Here is a 21,682-nt window from a genome sequence, read left to right as displayed (position 1 = left end):
TTTATACATTACATTTTTGGATAACTAACTATATTAGAAACATTTTTTTTATTTTGCACATCATATTTATTTAACCCAGTTTTTGTATTTATATTGAACTCTGGGCAATTTAGCAACATGTTGGTCATAACTCCAGCGATTAAAAAATCTCCCCATTGGCCACTGCCCTTAAAAGTAAAAAAAGTCTTTATTCAAAGCAAAATTAAAACATCTCCATGCCCTATGCATTTATGCCCTATAGTAACTTAATCATGGGTTGATCATGGGCCTCAGTGCCCAAACCTTTGTTGCTTTTGATATAACATGGCACTAATGTAATGCTCATGGAATTCATTTGAATATGCTGTAATAATGCAGTGGGGTGTCAACAATACATTGAAAATGCAGTTTGGTAGAAAACCTGAATATACCTTATCTGTGCAAGCTTCAGTCTTGAATAAGCCTATGAGAAAAGCAGAAAGTGCTGCCATGTTCAGGAAGAATGCTGTGGCACCTTTTAGGGTCAGACTAAGCAGGAGGGATACCAGGAAAAAAACCCTGCCCAGACCCCCTCCCTGCACAATGACTCTGCCGCTGCTTTTGAGCTCCATACTTGGCCCCCACCATGGCCGCAAGTAGAAAGAGGTATGTTTGTGTGTGTGGGGGTGGGCAGAGCGGTGTTGCGGCTCAGGAAGGGCAGCCAGCTTATCAATGGGCCCCAGGCCCCCCAGTCCAACACTGGTACCTTTGACTCAGTTATACAATAGTCAGGGAGAACCAGTGTACCACTGAGCAATCATGGAAAAAAACCTGAGAAACAGACATATCCTGCAGCTTCCTTTATCTACATTGTCTTAACAAGTCTCAATAGTACAACAGTCCTTCTTTATTTACAGCCATGCATTCTTTTCAGTATATCTCCAGGGTTAATTGCGTTTGACCTCTGAATATATGATCTCCGTTTGAGGAGCTTCCATTGGTTTTATTTTTGAGAAATTGAGGGAGGCATATTGCAGCTCTTTTTCATAGTTCATATACAAATCATCCTTATCCGGTTTTTCTCCCTCTGTGTTGATGTAGGATTCCTGCAGAAAATCAAATAACATTTCTGTATGACTATATGGAATATAACATTATGGGCGAATTTGCGCCGTTTTGCTTCGCCGAAAAATTCGCGCAAAATTCGGGAAACGGCGAAAAATTCACGAAACGGCACCAGCCTCTCGTTTTTGATGCCGGCGGCCATTTTTCGGAAAACATTTTTTGCCGCGAATTTGCGCCTGGCGAATAAATTCGCCCATCACTAAACATTATTCTTTATTACAAGATAAATAAACCTAAACAAGAACCTTTTCCTTTGCAACTATTTACTGTGCTGCCTATAGGGACTGGTCTCCTTGCCTTATCAACATCACCTGGCAGGCCATTGCACAACCTCACTGTCCTCACCATGAAGAACCGTTTTTGTTGCTTCAAATTCAGTTCAGTTCCTCTAGTAAAAAGGCAAGGCCTCTTTTGTGTTGGGTTCCTTCTATCTTTTTATACAGCACTTGTAAAGAGTAACCATGTCCCCTCACAAGTGCTATTTGTCCAAAGAAAATAACTGGAACCTTTAGTCTTTCCTTATAGTTTAATTGTTTAATTCTCTTTACCAGTTTAGTTGCACATCTCTGTACTCTCTACAGTTCATTAATATTCTTCTTAAGAACTGGAGCTTAAAACTTCGCTGCATACTCAAGGTGAGACCTTACCAGAGATCTATTAAGAGGGAAAATTATGATTTTATCCCATGAGTTAATGGCTCGTTTTTGCAAGACAGCACTTTTGTAGCCACTAACTGACTTGGCCTAGAGTTATACAGTTTGTTATCCACAAAATCCCCAAATCCTTCTCAGTTAAGGATGCCCTGCACACTCTGTTTAGTGTATAACTAAGATGTATTGTTTCTACCATCTGCTACATACAGCATTCTGTATTTCATCCAATAATCTTTGTATTTTGCAGAACAACAAACTCAGGAGTACACACTTACATACACAATGGGAATTGTACTATAGATGAGACCCAACATGACCACTTACATTGCTATAGCTTTTCATATTCTCTACATTATTGTAAATCACATCACCATCACTTTTAGGCATCTCTTTAGTAGTTGTGTCCTCCTGTAAGTCCTTCTTCCTATTAATAAAATGACAAAAATTCATTAGTGAATAAGGAATAATATCAAGGATGAAATAAAATATAAATCAGTGTTAATTTTTTTATATCCATGTCCTATCAATTTTCATACATACACTTTTTAACCTGTTTCTTAAAATGACTCAAGGTGAATATTTTTATAATATCAAAAATATTTACAATACCCTGTGCTCGTTACAAATTTTCTACAAACATTATAAAACCTTGAAAAAGATCAATAAATATATACAACTGTATACAAATATATGGAAAGCATATGAAGGGCAGTTCAACAGATGTATCCAAATAGCACAACCCCATTATAGTGCCTTTGGGGCTGGTCATTTTAAGTCAGCAATGGGCAATTCCTTAGATAAATCTGTCAAGACAAATTCTGTATTTAAACTTGTTACGAAAGGCGTTGTCTAAACCAGGTCACTTAGACATTATCAAGCAATTGCATGACAGGGCCAAGAGGTAGATGCAGGTGGTTAGCAAATAAGGGCGTTTTCATATCTTTTCAGATCTCTCAAAACACATTAGAAAACGTAACTTGAACTGATGCATTGGATTGGCCATTTGTTCTAACAGGGTTGGACTGTTCAGCCACATTACTGAAGGATCTTCTGGTGGCCACAGCCTGTTACTTTCCTTATTTTTACAATACAGTAGGTCAACATGACTCCTATTACATTTAGCACTGTGTACATCTAAGGGGGTTATTTATCAAAGGTCAAGTTTGTGAGGTTTGTGAGGTTGTTTATAAACTCAAAACTCGAATGTTTTCTTATTTATGAAAAAACTTGAATGTAAAAAACTGGAATCAGTGCATTCAGGGGGAAAAACACAAATACGCATATTTATCAAGTTTCCTCCAAAAAAAAAACCAAAAATGTATAGAGTTTTTGACCACAAACCTCCAAAAGAACCCAAACATCATGAAGGCTACAAATTTCAAATGGTTGAAGGGACCTCTGCCATTGACTTTTACATGACCTCCACAGGTTTCAGCTGGAGTATTTTCAGATTCAAACTACTTTCAAAATATTTGAAAATTACTGAAACTACCCTCGAAAACTAAATTTTTTTAGGAAAAACAACTCGACCTTTGATAAATAACCCCTAAGTGTTGTGAAGTGAGCACTCAGTGTCAGTTCCCTGGTGGGCCCTAGGAATCCCAATTCAAAGGGGCTCATTTATAAACATTGGGCAAATCTGCACCTAGACAGTATCCCATGGCAACCAATGAAATGTTACTGTTCAGGTGCAAATTTGCCCAGTGTTTATAAATAAGCCCCACTGTGTTTTGGATGCACACTATGAATTAGTTCTGCCTCTAGATAACACTTTTTTTTTTTTTTGCTGTATTATGATTCTTGAATGTATGTTTCTGCACAACAGAAAGAATCTATAAAATCAAAGCACTAATCCTGGAAACGATACAGTAATATGACAAAGGAATAATTCACGGAAGACTCACTTTCTCATCCCTCTGTATACAAACACCAATGTTGTCAACACAAGCGTGAAAAATAAAATACAAAGTCCGACAATGAGGAGATTTGTCTGAGGCTTTTGTGCAGCTGAAATAGAAAAGGATCATATGAAAATAAAAATCAAACTCTATAAACTCAGCCCTTACATGCATGGATGAGTCTTTGGAAATTTCAAAGATGGTGTGGTTAAGATGTTTTATTATTAAGAGAAACAGGGAAATTTCAAGTTATAAAAAATAAGGATACTAAACTGTTTCTGCTTAATCGAGCTTTACTGAGCTGCTGCTGCTGGGCTACAAATCTCAGCATATTCTATGATTTTAAACAAATAAGTACAACAGAAAGCTGTAGCCCAGCAACACCATGAATCCAAATACCTCCCCAGGGCTAGTGACACCATTAACATGTAAAATAATTTCTCAATAAGAATTTCAAATCTGGCTCCATGTTTTTTGTTCCTGCAACTGGAGCTGGAAGCTCGGGGCAAATATGTCACTAATCCTTGTATGTAAATTAACAGAAACATAGCTGACATAGTGCTGGTAAGTTGCATTCTTGCTGGAGCAGTCTCTTGTGTCTGTAATCAAGTTGTTGTTGGTCTTCATATATATAGAGAACTCGGTGTGGGGCAGTGGAGCAGTGTTATGGAGCTTTAAATTCCCTTTAATCATATTTTGAGCAGAATAAGTTGCACACAATGGTTCTAGTACTTACACTTGGTTCCAACAAAATTTAATATATGTTACCTGTCCTGCAGAGTATCAATGAACAACCCCCCACTACTTTGTGCTTCTCGAGCACCCATATGTAACTCTCTAATAGCTACGTCTTCCTACAGCCTCCTGTGGCAGTTCTACATCCTCCCTTCTTCACTAGGGGGTCAGATAAAATCCTCATCACCTCCCTTTTAAATACCAAAGGGTCACCTAACACTAGTGGAACATACTACTCACTTCTGTTTTCCATCTGCTAGTAGTTTTATTAACAAGGACATGAAAGAAGATCTAAGCAGTGTTTGCTCAATCATACTGAGTTGCTATAAATGAGCTTACTAAGAAACCCCCACTACCTCCTCTTCCTTGACTCACCAACCATAAGATCTAGGCTTCAAATAGACTATTTTACAGGACCCTGTTATGTTTTCCCAGTCTCCTTCTGCTACAGAAATACAACCTACATCTTTTGCTGAGGGGTTCAGAGAAAAAAAAGGCTGACCTATATATATATATATATATATATATATATATATATATATATATATATATATATATATATTTACATGTATACACAACCTAAACACGGGGTCACCGTTCTCATTCATACTCACGTGTGACAATAATAATGATGGAAATATTTGATAGCCCATATTTATTTTCAGCTTGGCATGTATATTCAATATCATTTAGAACCTGGACCATCAGAGCCCTATTTCCAGAATGTTTGTTGAATGGATTACTCTGAATCCAGGAGAAATTTGCTGGCGGGTTACTTTTAGCAACGCATTGTAAGGTCAGTGCAGATTCAGCTGGAACAGTGATATTTCCAGCAGCAAGGCAAACTGGAAAGAACAAAAATTGGAATTAATGTAAAGATAAAATATATTAATATAAATTAGAGAGTTTTGGTGAATCCTTAAATTCTGAATTATCCTGTCTAGTTTGCAGTTACCCAAAATTAAGTTGAATTCCTATGCAATAAGGTTGCATTGTTAATGTAAAAAGTGCCCGTTTGTGTCATTTTTGTACTTAGTACAATAGGCTATTTTAATTGAACTGCAATGTGGAATTTGTTTTTCCTCTGCTTTGATAGTTCCCTGTAGCACTGCTGTCAGTATCAGGATCAATATCAGCTCTGGACAGAAGTATCTCTACCGTGACTTTAAATTATGCATTTAGTGCATCACACAACTGGTCTTTATTGTACTAGATTCTTAAGAAAAAAATATAAATATACTACACGTATGGTATCCCTTTCTTGGAAACCCGGTATCCAGAAAGCTCTGAATTACAGAAATGCCATCTCCCATATCAAATATTTCTGATTTTGAAATGATTTTCCTTTTACTCTGTTATAATAAACCTTGTACTTGATGGAAAACAAAGTGGATGAATCCATACTGGTGGCAAAACAATTCTGTTGAGTTTTTAGCAGACTTGAGGTCTGCTGGTCCAAATTACTGACAGATCCTTTGTCCAGAAAACTCCAGGTCCCAAGCATTCTTGAATCCATTACCTGTGTTACCTTCCGGCTTATCTACACATATCGTTGGCTGTCGGGGGGCATCTGAAATGTGAATAAAAAAAATACATTTTAAAAAGATTTCAAACTAGAATTTTATGGGCAGTTTTTGTTAAAAATAATTTTCATTGCCTAAGCTCAAATTGTAAGAATTTGTTTCTTTCAAATTACTATTGATTTTGGAAATTTTGGTGAAGAAGTACATTCCCCCCACTAAACAATGAGGGAAAGAATACAAAAGAATAAAAGGAAGCAGAATAGAAATAGTAATAGACTAATATCTTCTACTGTGATCAAAATATATGGCTGCTCCTGCCTTTTTCACAATTAATGGAATTCAGTATTCTCGGCATTGCTCAGAGCCATGTTTATTACTATACATGAAGTAGACATCTCCATCGACAAGGCAGACTAATCAGAACTGTATCCCAGTGGCTTCAAGTATAGACCATAAAACCCTCTTACTACAGGTAATTTATGAGCACAAGCACAGTTGCAGGCCCCTATATTTCCACCGGTTGTGTATAAAACTACAGTTTAAATGTACTTAAGTCAACATGCACACCTTGCATTTCTGTGTAGTTTTGTTCAGCACCTTCCTTCTGCCTCCTGTTCCAAACTGAGTTCTGCTGTGTGACACAAGAGAACTCTGGAGCTACCACCCTCTCTGAATTAGGTGGTAACTCCAGGGTTCCTACAGCTCCCCTGAGTCAATAAGCACAATGCACATTCACCAAAACAATCAACACCAAGGGGGTTATTTACTAAATCTTGACTTCTCACTATATAAAAAAAAATATGGCCAAACTCCCAGACTGAATCCACTTAATTTACCGTTAAACCATCACTTTACTCTACTCTATTATCTGTCCTTCCCACCATTTCTCCTCTTTGTTTTCGCATATAAATGGGGAATGTCTAGGGTATAGCTATAGAAAGTCAAATAATTCGGTGAACAGGAGGTCCCATTAACTTCTAGGCCCACCAAGAGTCCATTGACTTCTAGGCCCACAAATACTCCATTGGCTTCTAGGCCCACCAAGAGTCCATTGACTTCTAGGCCCACCAAGAGTCCATTGACTTCTAGGCCCACCAAGAGTCCATTGACTTCTAGGCCCACCAATATTTAGTTAGCTTCTAGGCCCACCAAGAGTCCATTGATTTCTAGGTCCAACAAGAGTCCATTGATTTCTAGGCACACTAATAGTTCATTGGCTTCTAGGCCCACCAAGAGTCCATTGACTTCTAGGCTCACCAAGAGTCCATTGACTTCTAGGCCCATCAAGAGTCCATTGATTTTTAGGTCCACCATGAGTCCATTGACTTCTAGACCCACCAAGAGTCCACTGACTTCTAAAAGAAAGATAGGCCCAAGGTTCAATTGTGTCCACAAATCCCAGCCGGCTCCCACTTGTATCCCTCCAAGTCCGCAAATTTGTTTTTATTTCAGTGACAAATCCACTGACTTCTAGGCCCACCAAGAGTCCATTGACTCTAGGCCCACCAAGAGTCCATTGGCTTCTAGGCCCACCAAGAGTTTACCAGGTATCCTGTTGAGTTATTCTGACCCTACTGATGTATTATTACACACCAAATTTGTTCTGCCGTAATAACCCTTTAACTAGAACTTCACACATTAGTCAGTTCCACAGGACCTAGACTAGTGAGGCACCTGCTACAGGCTTCTGAAATGACCATTCAGCTTTTCTAAGTCAAAAGAGACTTTCCTTTTGTCCTAGCAACCTTATATGCAGCAAAACATATTTGTTGTGAGCTCCCCTTTCCCACATATTTACAGGTAAGGCAACATCAGGCAAAGTAAAACATAAATAGAAGTTTTTATGGACTTGAGCAATGGAAGTCCAACTCTCTAATACACAAGAAACACCAACACACTATTTTCTTACACAACTCGATCATATGTGTTCAGTTTTACGTATATATATATATATATATATATATATATATATATATATATATATATATATATATATATATATATATATATTCAGGTACAGGCTAAAATAACTGCAAGCTTGGTATCTTTCCAAACATTAGAAGTCTTTTATCCCTGTTTCGGACCCTCAAAGTACTTAAATGAAATATAAGCTATTATTATAAAAGAAATGGAGTTTACATCAGATACGTGTAACTTACATTCTACAGAGACACTGATAGAGCGGTTGTTGATTCCCCTTTGGTTCTGTGCAGTACATGTATATATATCAGTGTCATTCTCTGTTACATTCTTCAGTAAAAGAGTCAGTTTCTGTCCATTCTGCTTGGTATTCTCAACAGGGATTTTTCCTTTAGTCCAACTAATGTTGGCCATTGGGTTACTGTTCACTTTACAGTAGATTTCCTGGGAGTCTCCTTCTTTAATGCTCACATTGCTCCTCTCTCCTGTTCCCCCTGCAAGGTATTAAACGTATCATCAAAGATAAAAACAAACTGTAAAATGTCAATAAAAAGCTAAAATAATTACTTACAAATGACTGCTCACTGTCTTTGTAGGGCAAATAAATGACACAATGATATATTGGTAAAGGTTATGCTTCTCATTGTGGCCAAGCATTTGGTTAGGCTCAATTAAGCATATGTCAAAGACAAAAAAAAATTAATTTCAGACCATATTGCACAAAGGTCAGGGCTACCAGCCCCTCTAACAGGGTCTGTGAATGGAATATTACCTGGAACAGTGATGTTCAGAATGGGCAGATCTGCAACAAAAATATTTGTACATATTAAAACATCATACATGTAGAGTGTTCCATTAATTACTGAGATTTCTGAGATTTTGCTTAATGGACATTTGAAAATCAGTTGTTGTCCTATTTAGTTTTTTGAAACATGCCAGTATAAATCATGTTTTCTTCTTTTCCCTTTATTAAAAAAAAAAAATCTGCCTCCTTGCCTAAGTCAAATTTGTTTTTGCCAGCAAATACAACACTCTGCCCTTTCTAATGATCCTAAGGTTGTACTGTGCATACAGCCATCATTATGTCCTAAGGAATGAGCAAGACTGGAAATAATTTTACAAACTGGAAGAGAGAGAACTGCCCAGGAATACAGACGGAATCTCTTAAATAAGTTGTGGTGTGCTCAACTTGGATAAAGAGCCTAGAGCTCTAGCTGTATAGAAAAAAACACATTCTTCACCTGGAGGTAATACTCCAGGTAAAGCAAGTGGGATCCAATTCTACTGGAGTGTCAAGAAAGGGCTATGAAAAAAAAACATGGTAGCCCTGACCGAAAACTTTTTAAGTACCAACACTCCTTATTTAGCCCAGTGGAGAAGGAGTAGGAAAGAAAGTGCTGTTGCTTCACACAAAACCTCCTGCGTGTTACATGCACATCACCCACCCTATGCGAATGAACAGCTGAGACTTTAACTGTAGGGACAGGTATTCTAAACAAAGTAACAAGCAACTCTTTGGAGCTTGATTTGTTCTTTAGGAAAATGACATATGTGTGTGTTTGTACTCATACAACTGTCAATATTATTTAAATAGAAAATGTCATTGGAAAGATGGAAAACTACAGGTCTGGAATCATTTAAAAAAACTAAACTCACATATAACATTCAAGGTGATGCTTGTTGTAGCAGACCCATGTTTATAAGTCACAGTACAGGTTAAGGAGGAATTATGGTCACTCGGTGATGGAGTGAAAGTGATATTTGACCAGTAGGTGAAGTTCCCATCTTGGTGCCTCAATTTATTATTCTGTGTATTTTCTGTATTTACACTTCCTTCCCATGTGAAGGTTGGAGAGAGTCCAGGACAGTGTGTAGGAGCCGTGCAAGTCACAGTCACTTCTTCACCAGCGATCAGATCCTTGGTGGGAGATATATCAGGTTCTTTTAGATCTGTAAGATGAATGAGACAAGAAGGCATTATGAATTCAAGGTCAAGTGCACAAATAAATGCAAAATTGAAGGCACATTGATGTTATTCAAAAAGCTGCTTTCAACCATACATGCCTATTTGCAACTTTAAGCAAGCCTGATCTAAAGAATTATGCACAAGTCTCTGCAACGTACACCTTCTTTATGCCTCTCAGAGCTAATACTGGTATGGGACCCATTAATCAGAAAGTTTAGAATTATGGAAAGGCAGTTTCCCATAGACTCCATTTTGTCAAAATAATACAAATTTTTCAAAAGTATTTCCTTTTTCCCTGTAATAATAAAACAGTACCTTGTACTGTTTTACCAACTAAGATATAATTAATCCTTATTGGAAGCAAAACTAGCCTATTGGGTTTATTTAATGTTTACATGATTTTCTAGTAGACTTAAGATATGAAGATCCAAATTACAGATAGATCTGTTATTCAGAAAGCCCCAGGTCCCAAGCATTCTGAACAGGTCCCGTACCTTTACCTTTAAACCCACCTACCTGTTATCTTCCTTAAACATTTCCCTTTTTCCTTAGCTTTCCTTACATTTTATTGCACTTTTCCTTTGTATGCATACATAAAAGGTTTTTGGGAGCATATAACCTTTCTCAGACCAGTTTTGTGTTTCTGTACCAGCCCAAGGCAACCCCAGCCCTTTAGCAGTAAAGATCTGTGTCTCCAAAGATGCCCCAGTAGCTCCCCATCTTCTTTTCTGCTGATTCACTGCACATGCTCTGTGCTGCTGTCACTTACTGAGCTTAGGGACCCACTCACAATATACAGTACACATAGAATAGAAATGTCACAATCTAAGGCTGAATCATTGCTGCTATTGAGAAGCTGAAACTTTAGGCTGGTGCAATAAGTGCATTATATACAATTTGGTATTTCTAGCCATATTCATTTTAAAAGGTTTAGTTCACCTTTAAGCTCTATCTGCAAGGAGTTGGTATGTTCTCCCTGTGTATGTGTGAGTGGGTGTCAGGCAGGGTAATGGCTCCTGATAAAATTGACACTAGGGGGCCGATTCACTAAGGGTCGAATTTCGAAGTTAAAAATACTTCGAAATTCGACCCTCGGATTGAAATCCTTCGACTTCGAATATCGAAGTCGAAGGATTTAGCGCTGATCCTGCGATCGATCGTTCGAAGGATTCGAATGATTTTAATCCAACGATCGAAGGAAAATCCTTCGATCAAAAAATCACAGGCAAGCCTATGGGGACCTTCCCCATAGGCTAACATTGACTTCGGTAGCTTTTAGCTGCCGAAGTAGGGGGTCGAAGTTTTTTTTAAAGGGGAAGTACTTCGACTATCGAATGGTCGAATAGTCGAACGATTTTTCGTTCGATTCGTTCGATTTCGTTCAACTTCGAACGAATTTAACCAATTCGATGGTCGAAGTACCCAAAAAATACTTCGAAATTCGAAGTATTTTTACTTCGAATCCTTCACTCGAGCTTAGTGAATCAGCCCCTAGGGTACCCTTATTGGATCAGGGACTGATGTGTAATCTCTGTAAAGCTCTTTGGAATATGCCTGTGCCATATTAATAACAAACAATCATAGAAGAGTAATAGTGATGGGCGAATAAATTTGAATGGCACGAATTTGCGGTGAATCTCCGCGTTTCGCTACTGGCGAATAAATTTGCGAATCTCTTGAGAAAATTCACCGGTGAAAATTCAGTGGCGAAAATTCGCCCGCGTCAATTTCCGAGATTTTTTGGGAAAATGTCAGATTTTCAGGATTTTTCAGTAAAAATGCTAGAATTTCACGATTTTGCAAATTTTTGCGTCAAATTCGTGAATTTACCCGCCGGCGGTGAAACACTGAAATTCGCTGTGAATTCTCGCCTGCTGAATAAATTTGCCCATCACTAGTTACGGGGTCAAGGGGAAGATTGGAACAGTGATGGTTATATAGTCGCAGCTAGATGGGGAGAGGTGGGCTGCACTATGGGCAGCCAAAAAAGGGAAAAATAAGGAGGTAGTTCAAGTCTGAGTAGGCCTTGGGGGGCTAGGCCCAGTTAAGTGACACAGCTAATGATGGGTGAATTTTTTCCCCTTGTTTCGCTGCAGAAATGACGTCCAGAGACTTGTACGGCGTCGTGCGCCAAAAAAAAAAAAGACGCGCATCAAAAAAAATTTTGCAGCGACAACATTTTTTTGACGCCCATAGACTTTAATGGGCGTCGGCGACATTTCAATGGCGGCAATTTTTTGGAGAAACTAAACGGGTCAAACCCATCCCTAGACATAGCATGTGGGAGTGTTGGGAACTAGCCTCAGGTTCGAAATAAAGGCAGGAGAATGTTACATTGTATGTGTTATATGCAGCCAGCAATGGTTTATGTATGTGTTTATGTATCTTGTGAATATCTTGTGGTTGATCATTTGTATGTATTAAGAGATTGCTATTTACTGTAAATGTGTAATAAAAGAAGCTGCAGCCTTTCCAACCAGATTTATTGTTTTGGTGTCGGTTATTGGGAAAGAAGAATAGGGCCCAGGCATTGAGGATCCACAAGTCATGTACATTCATTCAATTTGCTTTTATTTTCACTCACCTGTCACAGATACAGATGGTTTGATACCAACATAGGTAAATTTTAAAGGATATTTATCCTCAAGTCTGAACCAGTACTGGTCAGTGTCTCCTGGTTGTGCATCACTGATAGAGAAGGAACAGTCTCCTGCACTCACTTTCCCAGTGAATATAAAGCGCCCGTTTGTTGTATCAGAGAACTGAGAGGAGTCAGTAGAAGCTGCAACTGGGCCATTTATTTTATTCCAGATTCCAATGGCATCTTTGGTTAAGGTATAACCAGGACCAACAGTAAAGTTACAGGGGATGAGCACACAGAGTCCCCTCTGCACTGTCACCTCTGCTGGTGCCTCAATTTTAAACCCTGGTAGAGCCTCCTTTGTCTGTCGCTGACAGTTCCTGCCTGTAGAGGAGATAATATTTTATATGTCATAAACATTTGCTTTAATTATTATTCTTTATATTTTGTCAGAAAAAAAATCGAATTGAATTTACTAAGATTGAAATAACATACTGCACATGATTCCATTCAGTGTTTGATTCCCAAGGTGCATGTTATTGTACAGGAATCTGAGGGGGTGAATCCCAAATATTGCAGCTCTACATCAGCCCCGTGCAACTGGATGTAACCTTCTGGGCACTTACACACAGACACACGACTGTACAGCTATTGAATTGCACATTGAACATCTCAAAACATTAATATTGAATGAATATACATTTTTAATGCATGGAAGTATTTTTATTCCAACATGAATTTTGCTATTTATTGGCATTTTAATTGTGCATCAAACACATCATACAATATTATCAAGACATAAACCATGAACACAACCAAGTGAAGTCAAAGCATTATTACACTACAGGCTACATAGGGGCCCATTTACTCAGCTCGAGTGAAGGATTCGAATGCAAAAAACTTTGAATTTCGAAGGCTACTTCGACCTTCGAATGGGCTACTTCGACCTTCGACTACGACTTCGAATCGAACAATTCCAACTAAAAATCGTTCGGCTGTTCGGCTATTCGACCATTCGATAGTCGAAGTACTGTCTCTTTAAAAAAAAACTTGGACCCCCTAGTTCGCCACCTAAAACCTACCGAAGTCAATGTTAGCCTATGGGGAAGGTCCCCATAGGCTTTTAGGTCGAAGAAAAATCAGTGAGCACTTACATATGCGATTTAGTGCAGTAACATTCTATTGTGTATTTTTCAAAATTATGGGGAAGATTTACTTATGGTCGAATATCGAGGGTTAATTAACCCTCGATATTCGACTGCGGAATTGAAATCCTTCGACTTCGAATATCGGAAAATCATTTGATAGTGGGATTAAAATCCTTCTAATCGAGCGATTCGAACGATTTAATCGAGCAATTCGAACGATTTAATCGAGCGATTCGAATGATTTGAATCCATCGATCGAACGATTTTCCGATATTCGAAGTCGAAGGATTTCAATTTGGCAGTCGAATATCGAGGGTTAATTAACCCTCGATATTCGACCATAAGTAAATCTGCCCCATAATTTTGAAAAATACACAATAGAATGTGACTGCACTAAATCGCATATGTAAGTGCTCACTGCCTGGGTAAAATACAAGAGACTCAGTTAACTCATGCATTTAGCTGTGCTCAGCAGCCTGACATACTGTACTAACATTGTAATAAATGGTTCTCATTAGTGATGGGCGAATTTATTCACCAGGCGCGAATTTGCGGCGAATTTGCGAAAATTCGCTGACGAAAGTTCGCCGGCGTCAAAAAAAATTGTCTCCGGCGTAAAAAAATGGACGCCGGCGTTAAAAACGGGTGTCGGCATCAAAAAATGGGCATCGGCGTCAAAAAAATGCGGCAAAAACGAGCGTTGGCGTCAAAAACGAGATGCCGGCGCAGTTTCTCTAATTTTTCTCCAGAAAATTTGCGAATTTTTCAGCGAAGCGAAACGCCACAAATCCGCCCATCACTAGTTCTCATGGTAAAACATATTTTTTTTTATAGTGCAATTGTATGTCATACACCATAATTACAGTTACTGGCCTGCAACTTTTGACAGGATGATACCAAATAGGAACTTTATGATAAATCACATTTACAGTACTAAACAGTGTGGCAGAATATGTTGGTACTTTAGAAATGAATGTTAATATTTTTATTATTATTGTTGTTATTATTATTATTATTATTATTATTATTAACAGCAATAATAATAATAATAATAATAATAATAATGGTATAGGATACGTTATCCGGAAACCTGTTATCCAGAAAGTTCCGAATTACGTCTCCCATAGACTCCATTATAATCAAATTATACAGATTTCTAAAAACGATTTCCTTTTTCTGTGTAATAATAAAACAATAGTTTGTACTTGATCCCAACTAAGATAGAATTAATCCTTATTGGAAGCAAAACCAGCCTATTGGGTTTATTTAATGTTTACATGATTTTCTAGTAGACTTAAGGTATGAATAAATTATGGATAGACCCGTTATCCGGAAAGCCCCAGGTCCTGAGCATTCTGGATAATAGGTCCCATACCTGTAATAAAAATACTAATAATAACTGGTGTTGATGAAGGTAGGGTTAGCACCTTTACACGATTCTCTGTTCCATTCTGTAATAAAATAATTATTGAAAAGTCACAGGTAGTAACTGATGTAACTTTACCCATAAAGAGGATCACCGTACCAGAGGCCTCCCCTTCAGACTAGAAGAAAAGAACTTTCATTTGCAGCAACGTAGGGGGTTCTTCACAGTCAGGACAGTGAGGTTGGGGAATGCACTGCCGGGTGATGTTGTGATGCTGATTCAGTTAATGACTATAAGAATGGCTTGGATGATTTTTTGGACAGACATAATATTAAAGGCTATTGTGATACTAAACTCTATAGTTAGTATAGGTATGGGTATATAGAATTTTAATTAAAAGTAGAGAGGGGTGTGTGTATGGATGCTGGGTTTTCATTTGGAGGGGTTGAACTTGATGGACCTTGTCTTTTTTCAACCCAATTTAACTATGTAACTATGTAACTATGTAACTAACTATGTAACTGTATAACAGAATTTATTGCTATGTTAAAATGACAGTGGGGCTCATTTATCAACATTGAGCAAATTTCCCTCTAGGCAGTTACCTATAGCAACCAATCAGCGATTAGCTTTTGAAAGCCAGCTGAAAGTAGAACCATGAATGTAGCAATCTGATTAGTTGCCATGGGTTACTGCCCATGGGCAAATTTGCCCAGTGTTGATAAATGACCCCAGTGTGTATATAACCCAACTGCCATCTGCCATGAAAGGCCCCCAAGAACACAAATCTTGAAAGTAATCACTAAACAGGCCATGTGACCACCCAGTTAAAGGGTTCAGTTTGATTAGTTAAATCCTGGAGTTGTATGTGTTTGATTAATTCAAATTTAGCCATACTCACCCTTCCACTGCATTGAAAAAAATAACAGTATAATAACAAGGTATTCCCAGCAACACCAAGATCCTCTTTTCCCCATCCTGATCTACAGCCAGTATAGATGGGTCTACAACCGAATAAGGATCACTTCACCTAGAACAGAAAAGACCAAAAACATATTACAGCAGCTGTTCACTTTAAAATCTACTTTCTAATATGATGTACAGCTTGATATTCTGAGACAATGAGCAATTGATCAGTGGCTCCCGGTTCAAAGCTGTAAAGGGTCGGAAAAAGAAGGCAAATTATTCAAAAGCAATAAGGAATAAAAACATGAAGACCAGTTGAAAAGTTGCTACCGATCAGTAATTGTATAACATACTTTAAGTTAAATTAAAGGTGAACAACCACTTTAATGCAAAGAGATGGCTAAATTTGTTCAATAGAACTTTTAGGGGTGCAAATACACTCAAAGTTGCAAAAGGATTGGATTATAAATACATATATTTATATATTTTTTTTTTTTGCTCAGTAAAAGTATGTTGAGGAGGATGCAGAAAGTTGGTTGCAGTAATTTTGGCAGTAGCAAGATTAGCAGGAGAAATCTTGCTGAGGAATTAAACAGCTGAGTCAATGATACGTGACCCCGAAACGTAGTTTCAGTGCTGATCTAAATGTTGTGTAAAATAATGAGGTTTTGTGGTTCTCTCTATCTTTTACTTTCTATTTCTACTATTTTAATCAACATTTAAATTAGCTGTTAATGCTATCTGTTCCATTTCCCCAAATATAGTAATCTCTGCCATTTCATGTTGTATCTACATCTCATACCCCCCAACTGTTCCATTTTTCACGGGAGAGTCCTGGTTTTGACAGCCCCAATTTTGTTACTAAAATGTCTTTCTCACTTTCTTACCTCCTTCCCTGAACAGCCATTAAAAGATACAACGTTTTTGAAACGTAATTGCAGAGAGCCCAGAATACGTGGCAGCTGCACTTGGATACTTTTGGAACAATTTAAGATAAGCAAAGAAACAATTGTAACAATTTAAGCAAAGAAACAATTGTAACAATTGTAAGATAAGCAGGTCTCTTGGGGAAACTGTGACTTGCAGCTTAAAGGTCAATTCACCTTCATTAACAAAACTGTAATAACACATAAAAACCTGATCCTAAAACCTCCAGAAATGTGTTCAGACTTTCCATAACCTAACAAATTTAGTAAAATGGATGTGGCATTTGGGGGTGTGGTCATAAAATGGGCGTGGTCAAACTATTTCTGTCCCTCTTTCTATTTTAGAAATGTTAGGAGGTATGACATTTCCTTCCATATGGTCTCCTACGGTATGTCCCTTTCATCAGTGCTGTGTAATCATATACTGTATTAAGCAAAATAAGCCTGACTTGCCTCATTTGTTACCGCCTTATAACTTCTATACAGAATTCATAGGATTTTGAGGTCTACTTATATACTGTACTATACTCTGTAAATATAACAGAGCAGAAGAAGAGGTAAGGATGGGCATAAAGTTAATGCAGCTAAGTGTGGGAAAACAGTTGGTAATGCTACTCAGGGTTTCCTAATTAGTGATGGATCTGTCCCATTTCGCTTTGCCAAAAAATTAGCAAAACTCCAAAAAAATTCCTGAAACGGCCATTTTTGACTATGCAAATTTTCGTGGCAATTTCGAGAAATTTATTCACCAGTGGGGAAAGTGGAAATTCGCAACAAATTCACGCCTGCCAAATAATTTTGCCCATCAATACTGGATTCCCATCCTTTCCCACATTCCTCCGATTTCTGATGAACTTTGACAATTGTGCAGTATTGTAGTGAAAAAAACAGATGTGCGCATGCGCATACTGCTTCAGTGACATCAGCATGGTTTCTGTGGCTTCAGGAGAGGTTCTACGCATGTGCATGATGTCACTTCCTGTGACATCACTTTCTATTATGTCACAGACCTGGAAAGTTTCCCCGATTATTGCTGTTATGAAGTTGACAGCTCTAGGAGGGGTGAAAGCAGTTTCCTCTGAGGACAACTCTTAGTAGAACCCAGGTAGGAATCTGGTCCCTATAACCTGTCTCTGTTTCACAGACTAGGCAATAATGTCCTTGGGATCTAATTCCTTCTATCAATCCTCGGTGGAGTCAATTGTTGCTAATCTATGTAGCCCTAATCTGGCTTTCTCTGGGTAGTGAGTAGATATTTCTTGGTAGGATTATAGCAGTTTTGAGCATGGCCTACAGTTTCCAGTTTTACAGGTTAAAATGTTAGGATGTGGTAAGTAATCTTATTTCCTAGAGGTTAAGTGATCAGATTTTGATGGGAGATCTCATGCTAGAGACCCTGGTTCGATTCTCTGTGGCATCTTATGTATGGTGTCCCAGCATTCTTAGTGTGCCTATAATGGCTTGCTTACAATAAAATTCTCTATAAATTATTCCCTTTCTCCTTTTCCAATATACAGGTAGCTCTGACACATTTATGCCGTGCTATACATAAATTATACATCTGCCCCAGCAAAGCTTGCAGTCTAAGGTCCCTATCACATTCACAGACTGTAGGGAAATTCATTTTTATTACAAACCAGTTAGCCTGCCTGTGTGTTTTTGGAGCACGGGAGAAACCCAGAGTCCTCAGAGGAAACCCATTCAGGAAGAACATATAAACTCAGTGCAGATAGTGCCTTGGCTGGAATCAAAACGGAATCAACTGGAATCAAAACCTCCTGATCCACCATGCTGCCCATGTATTATTAAGGCAATACCATGTGATATTATGATTACTGTATAAAACTGTATCACTAAATTCTTAGAGAAGTTACCCCAACTAAAATAAGGCAACCTCTTTCAAGGCACAGGGTTGGGTTTTTACTTCCATCCAAATCACAAAGCCCCTGCCCCAGACGCAAATCTGGCCCCCCTACCCGAGCAGCAACCCCCCCTCCAGCCTCTTGTGCCTACCTCTTCCTCTTGTGGCCACTTCAGGGGGCCAGGGAGGGAAGTCAGAAGCCACAAAGACTTTACACACGGAGTGGGTCTGAGCCAGTGTTTTTTCCCCAGTCCGACCCTGGTCTGAATACTAGTGAAAGCCCCCCTTACTTTCTTCTGTAGAACACAGAAATAAGTCCAATTGCACATATAAAAATACCGCAAAAAACTAAGCTGTAATGTAAAAAATGATGTACTGCATGGAAAAAGGAGAAATAACAAAGAGGGCCTGTTATTTCTCAAGATAACAAAAAAAGCAGAAATGTCATTGACAGCCGCAGAGGGAAGAGAAACTAAACCCTAAAAAAAAGAATGAGGCTGGAAATGTACATTATATATTGAATTTGATGTACCGGACTAAAATCCTTAATAGTAATGATCGATACCTTCATCTCCACAGGAAAATCTCCATCCTTGTTAGGGCATATTTTAAAGGAGAACTAAACCAACAAAATGAATATATTCAGAAATGCTATATTTCATATAATGAACTTACTGCATCAGCCTAAATGTTCAGTGCCTCTATAGTAACAATGATCCAGGCTGTCAAAATTGTCACAGGAGCTTGCCATCTTGCATTTTGTTCGGAGGGTGAAAGACACGCACATGCTCAGTGAGCTCTGGGCAGTTGTTGAGAATCTAAGCTTAGGGGTTGTCACAACCAGATGCTGATTGCACTTGTTTCTGAGCTGACATGTACTAATAATCTGAATTATTTACTAATCAGCCTTATATTGCAACATTAATATTCTTTATGTATTTTGAGTCAGCCCCTAAGCTCAGTAAGTGACAGCAGCACAGAGCATGTGCAGTGAATCAGCAGAAAAGAACATGGGGAGTTACTGAGGGAACATTCTCAGGCAGGAAATTGCTCTACACTCTCTCTACAGTATGTACAGTATATATATATATATATATGAATGCATGTATGTACATGTATGTATGTAACATAGTAACATAGTAAATTAGGTTGAAAAAAGACACATGTCCATCAAGTTCAACCTTAACTCTATATATAACCTGCCTAACTGCCAGTTGATCCAGATGAAGGCAAAAAAAAACCCATCTGAAGCCTCTCCAATTTGTCTCAGAGGGAGAATGTATGTATTTGTATGTGTGTATACTTGTGTGTGTGTATATACCTGTATTAGTAATGAAAGAATCTGTCCCATTTTGCTTCAGCAATGGCTAAAAGTCACAAAATGCATTGAAGTTTTTTGCAGAGTTTTTTTTAACTTTTTTTTTCTCTCGGCGCACAATAGATTGGAGTTTTTGGGGATTTTTTCATGCCAAAACTGTCAAAAATGTTGCTCATCCCTAAATAAATAAATATATATAGCAAACAAGGGAAAGTTGTGCCCACCAGTAATTTTTAAAACCATTAGGCGGAGGTGCAATGAGGCTGTGACCACAAAATACATATAGTCAAATACAAGAGTCCTCTGCACTCAACCCATTATCAATATATTTAAGACAGAGACATTTTGTGCTACTGCTACTGACAAAAATTCATGTGATTTCCCTCCCTGCCCCTAATTTGCATATGCAAATTGGGATTCAGATTCGCTTTGGATGGGCAGAAGGATTTGTCCGAATCCGAATCCTGCTGAAAAAGGCCGAATCCCAAACTGGATCCTGGATTCGGTGCATCCCTAATTCTATTATAATACAGGTATGGGACCCATTATCGGGAAGGCCATCTCCAGACATAGCCTTTTTTTCGGCACCATACCCCAAAAATGACTAGGGTTGAGTCGCAGAAATGATGCACATAAACTTCAATGGAAAAAAAAAAATCCGCATTTCAAAAAACAAAATGTCAAATAGGCTTTAATGCATTTTGCCGAATTTTTTGCCAGCGCCAAATTTTTGGCGAAGCGAAATGGGTCATATCCGCCCATCCCTAGTGACACCCCTTGTTTGTTGGTTTCTGGTCGGAAGTATAATTCTTTGCAGACCAGTAAAGTGAACAACTTGTTTGGGTTTCATTTATTAACACACCCGCCACTATTGTGGTGTTTGTTATTGCACCAGTGTACAACCCCCAGCAAATCCTGCCAACCACATTTACTCATTTACTGAGCAGCACATCTTAAGTTTAGTTCATTTAATTAACTCAGGAGAGACATTATTACTGTACAACATTATAAAATACTACATTCATAAATGTATTAGATCAGAAAGGTTTTATACTGCACCCAACGTCCAACCTAGCACCCTCCACCCTCCAGCTTAATTTTCACTCACCCTGCAGTGCAGAGCCTCTGAATTCTCCATTTATCTTGTTTCCTTCTTTATATTTGTTATCTCGTCTCATAGTCCGATTTCATGCCAGTGCCAGTACCTGTGTCTGTGTGTTGCAAACTCTGCTTTCCTCTTCTCTTCTGCCTCTCTGTTGGGCAACACTTTTTGCAAAGCATAAAAAAAAACAGAAGTAACTACGTAGTTACACAACCCACAATGTGAGTCCAGTAGTGATGAGCGAAATGTTCCCCCAAGGTGTTTCGTCATGAAAATGACTCCCATAGACTCCAATGGGTGGAAAAAATCGTTGCCCATTGATTTCAACGTATTCCGATACATTTTTGCCAAAGCAAAAACGGGTCAGATTAGCCCTTCACTAGAGTCTAGGCTCAAATCAGAAGATTTACCGGTTTTTATTAATAAAAAATAAATCTCTTTTATCATTGTTATTTAGATCCTACTGGTTAAGGGGCCCATTCGCCAAGCTCGAGTGAAGGATTCGAAAAAAAAAAAATTTGAATTTCGAAGTGTTTTTTTGGGCTTCTTCGACCATCGAATGGGCTACTTCGACCTTCGACTACGACTTCGAAACGAAGGATTCAAACTATAAATCATTCGACTATTCGACTATTCGATAGTCGAAGTACTGTCTCTTTAAGAAAAAACTTCAACCCTCTAGTTCGCCACCTAAAA

General features: G+C 38.3%; 1 protein-coding gene across 1 annotated transcript; it reads right to left on the bottom strand.

Moving 5' to 3' along the window:
- Positions 1-21: 21 nt before the first annotated feature.
- LOC108696820 (sialic acid-binding Ig-like lectin 8) lies at positions 22-21,146 on the bottom strand. Its single transcript, XM_018226479.2, has 11 exons — positions 20,993-21,146; positions 15,775-15,903; positions 12,363-12,743; positions 9,469-9,762; positions 8,585-8,614; positions 8,052-8,306; positions 5,889-5,939; positions 4,984-5,214; positions 3,641-3,743; positions 2,061-2,160; positions 22-1,064 (listed from the first exon to the last, which is right to left on the bottom strand). The coding sequence occupies exons 2-11, from the start codon at positions 15,848-15,850 to the stop codon at positions 906-908; spliced, it is 1,680 nt and encodes a 559-aa protein (XP_018081968.1). The 5' UTR covers positions 15,851-15,903; positions 20,993-21,146; the 3' UTR covers positions 22-905.
- Between the last annotated feature and the right edge of the window lie 536 nt (positions 21,147-21,682).

This window comes from Xenopus laevis, chromosome 7L (genome assembly GCF_017654675.1).
Source record: "Xenopus laevis strain J_2021 chromosome 7L, Xenopus_laevis_v10.1, whole genome shotgun sequence".
NCBI lineage: Eukaryota > Metazoa > Chordata > Amphibia > Anura > Pipidae > Xenopus > Xenopus laevis.
This window is presented reverse-complemented; position numbering and strand designations above follow the sequence as displayed.

Excerpts from the sequence above, each read along its gene's own strand:
- LOC108696820 (XM_018226479.2), bottom strand. The coding sequence starts at position 15,850 with ATGGGGAAAAGAGGATCTTGGTGTTGCTGGGAATACCTTGTTATTATA. Across the intron at positions 8,615-9,468 it reads CATCACCTTGAATGTTATAT|ATCTGCCCATTCTGAACATC; the intron begins GTGAGTTTAGTT and ends TTTTTGTTGCAG. Across the intron at positions 1,065-2,060 it reads ATATGAAAAGCTATAGCAAT|GAATCCTACATCAACACAGA; the intron begins GTAAGTGGTCAT and ends GATTTTCTGCAG.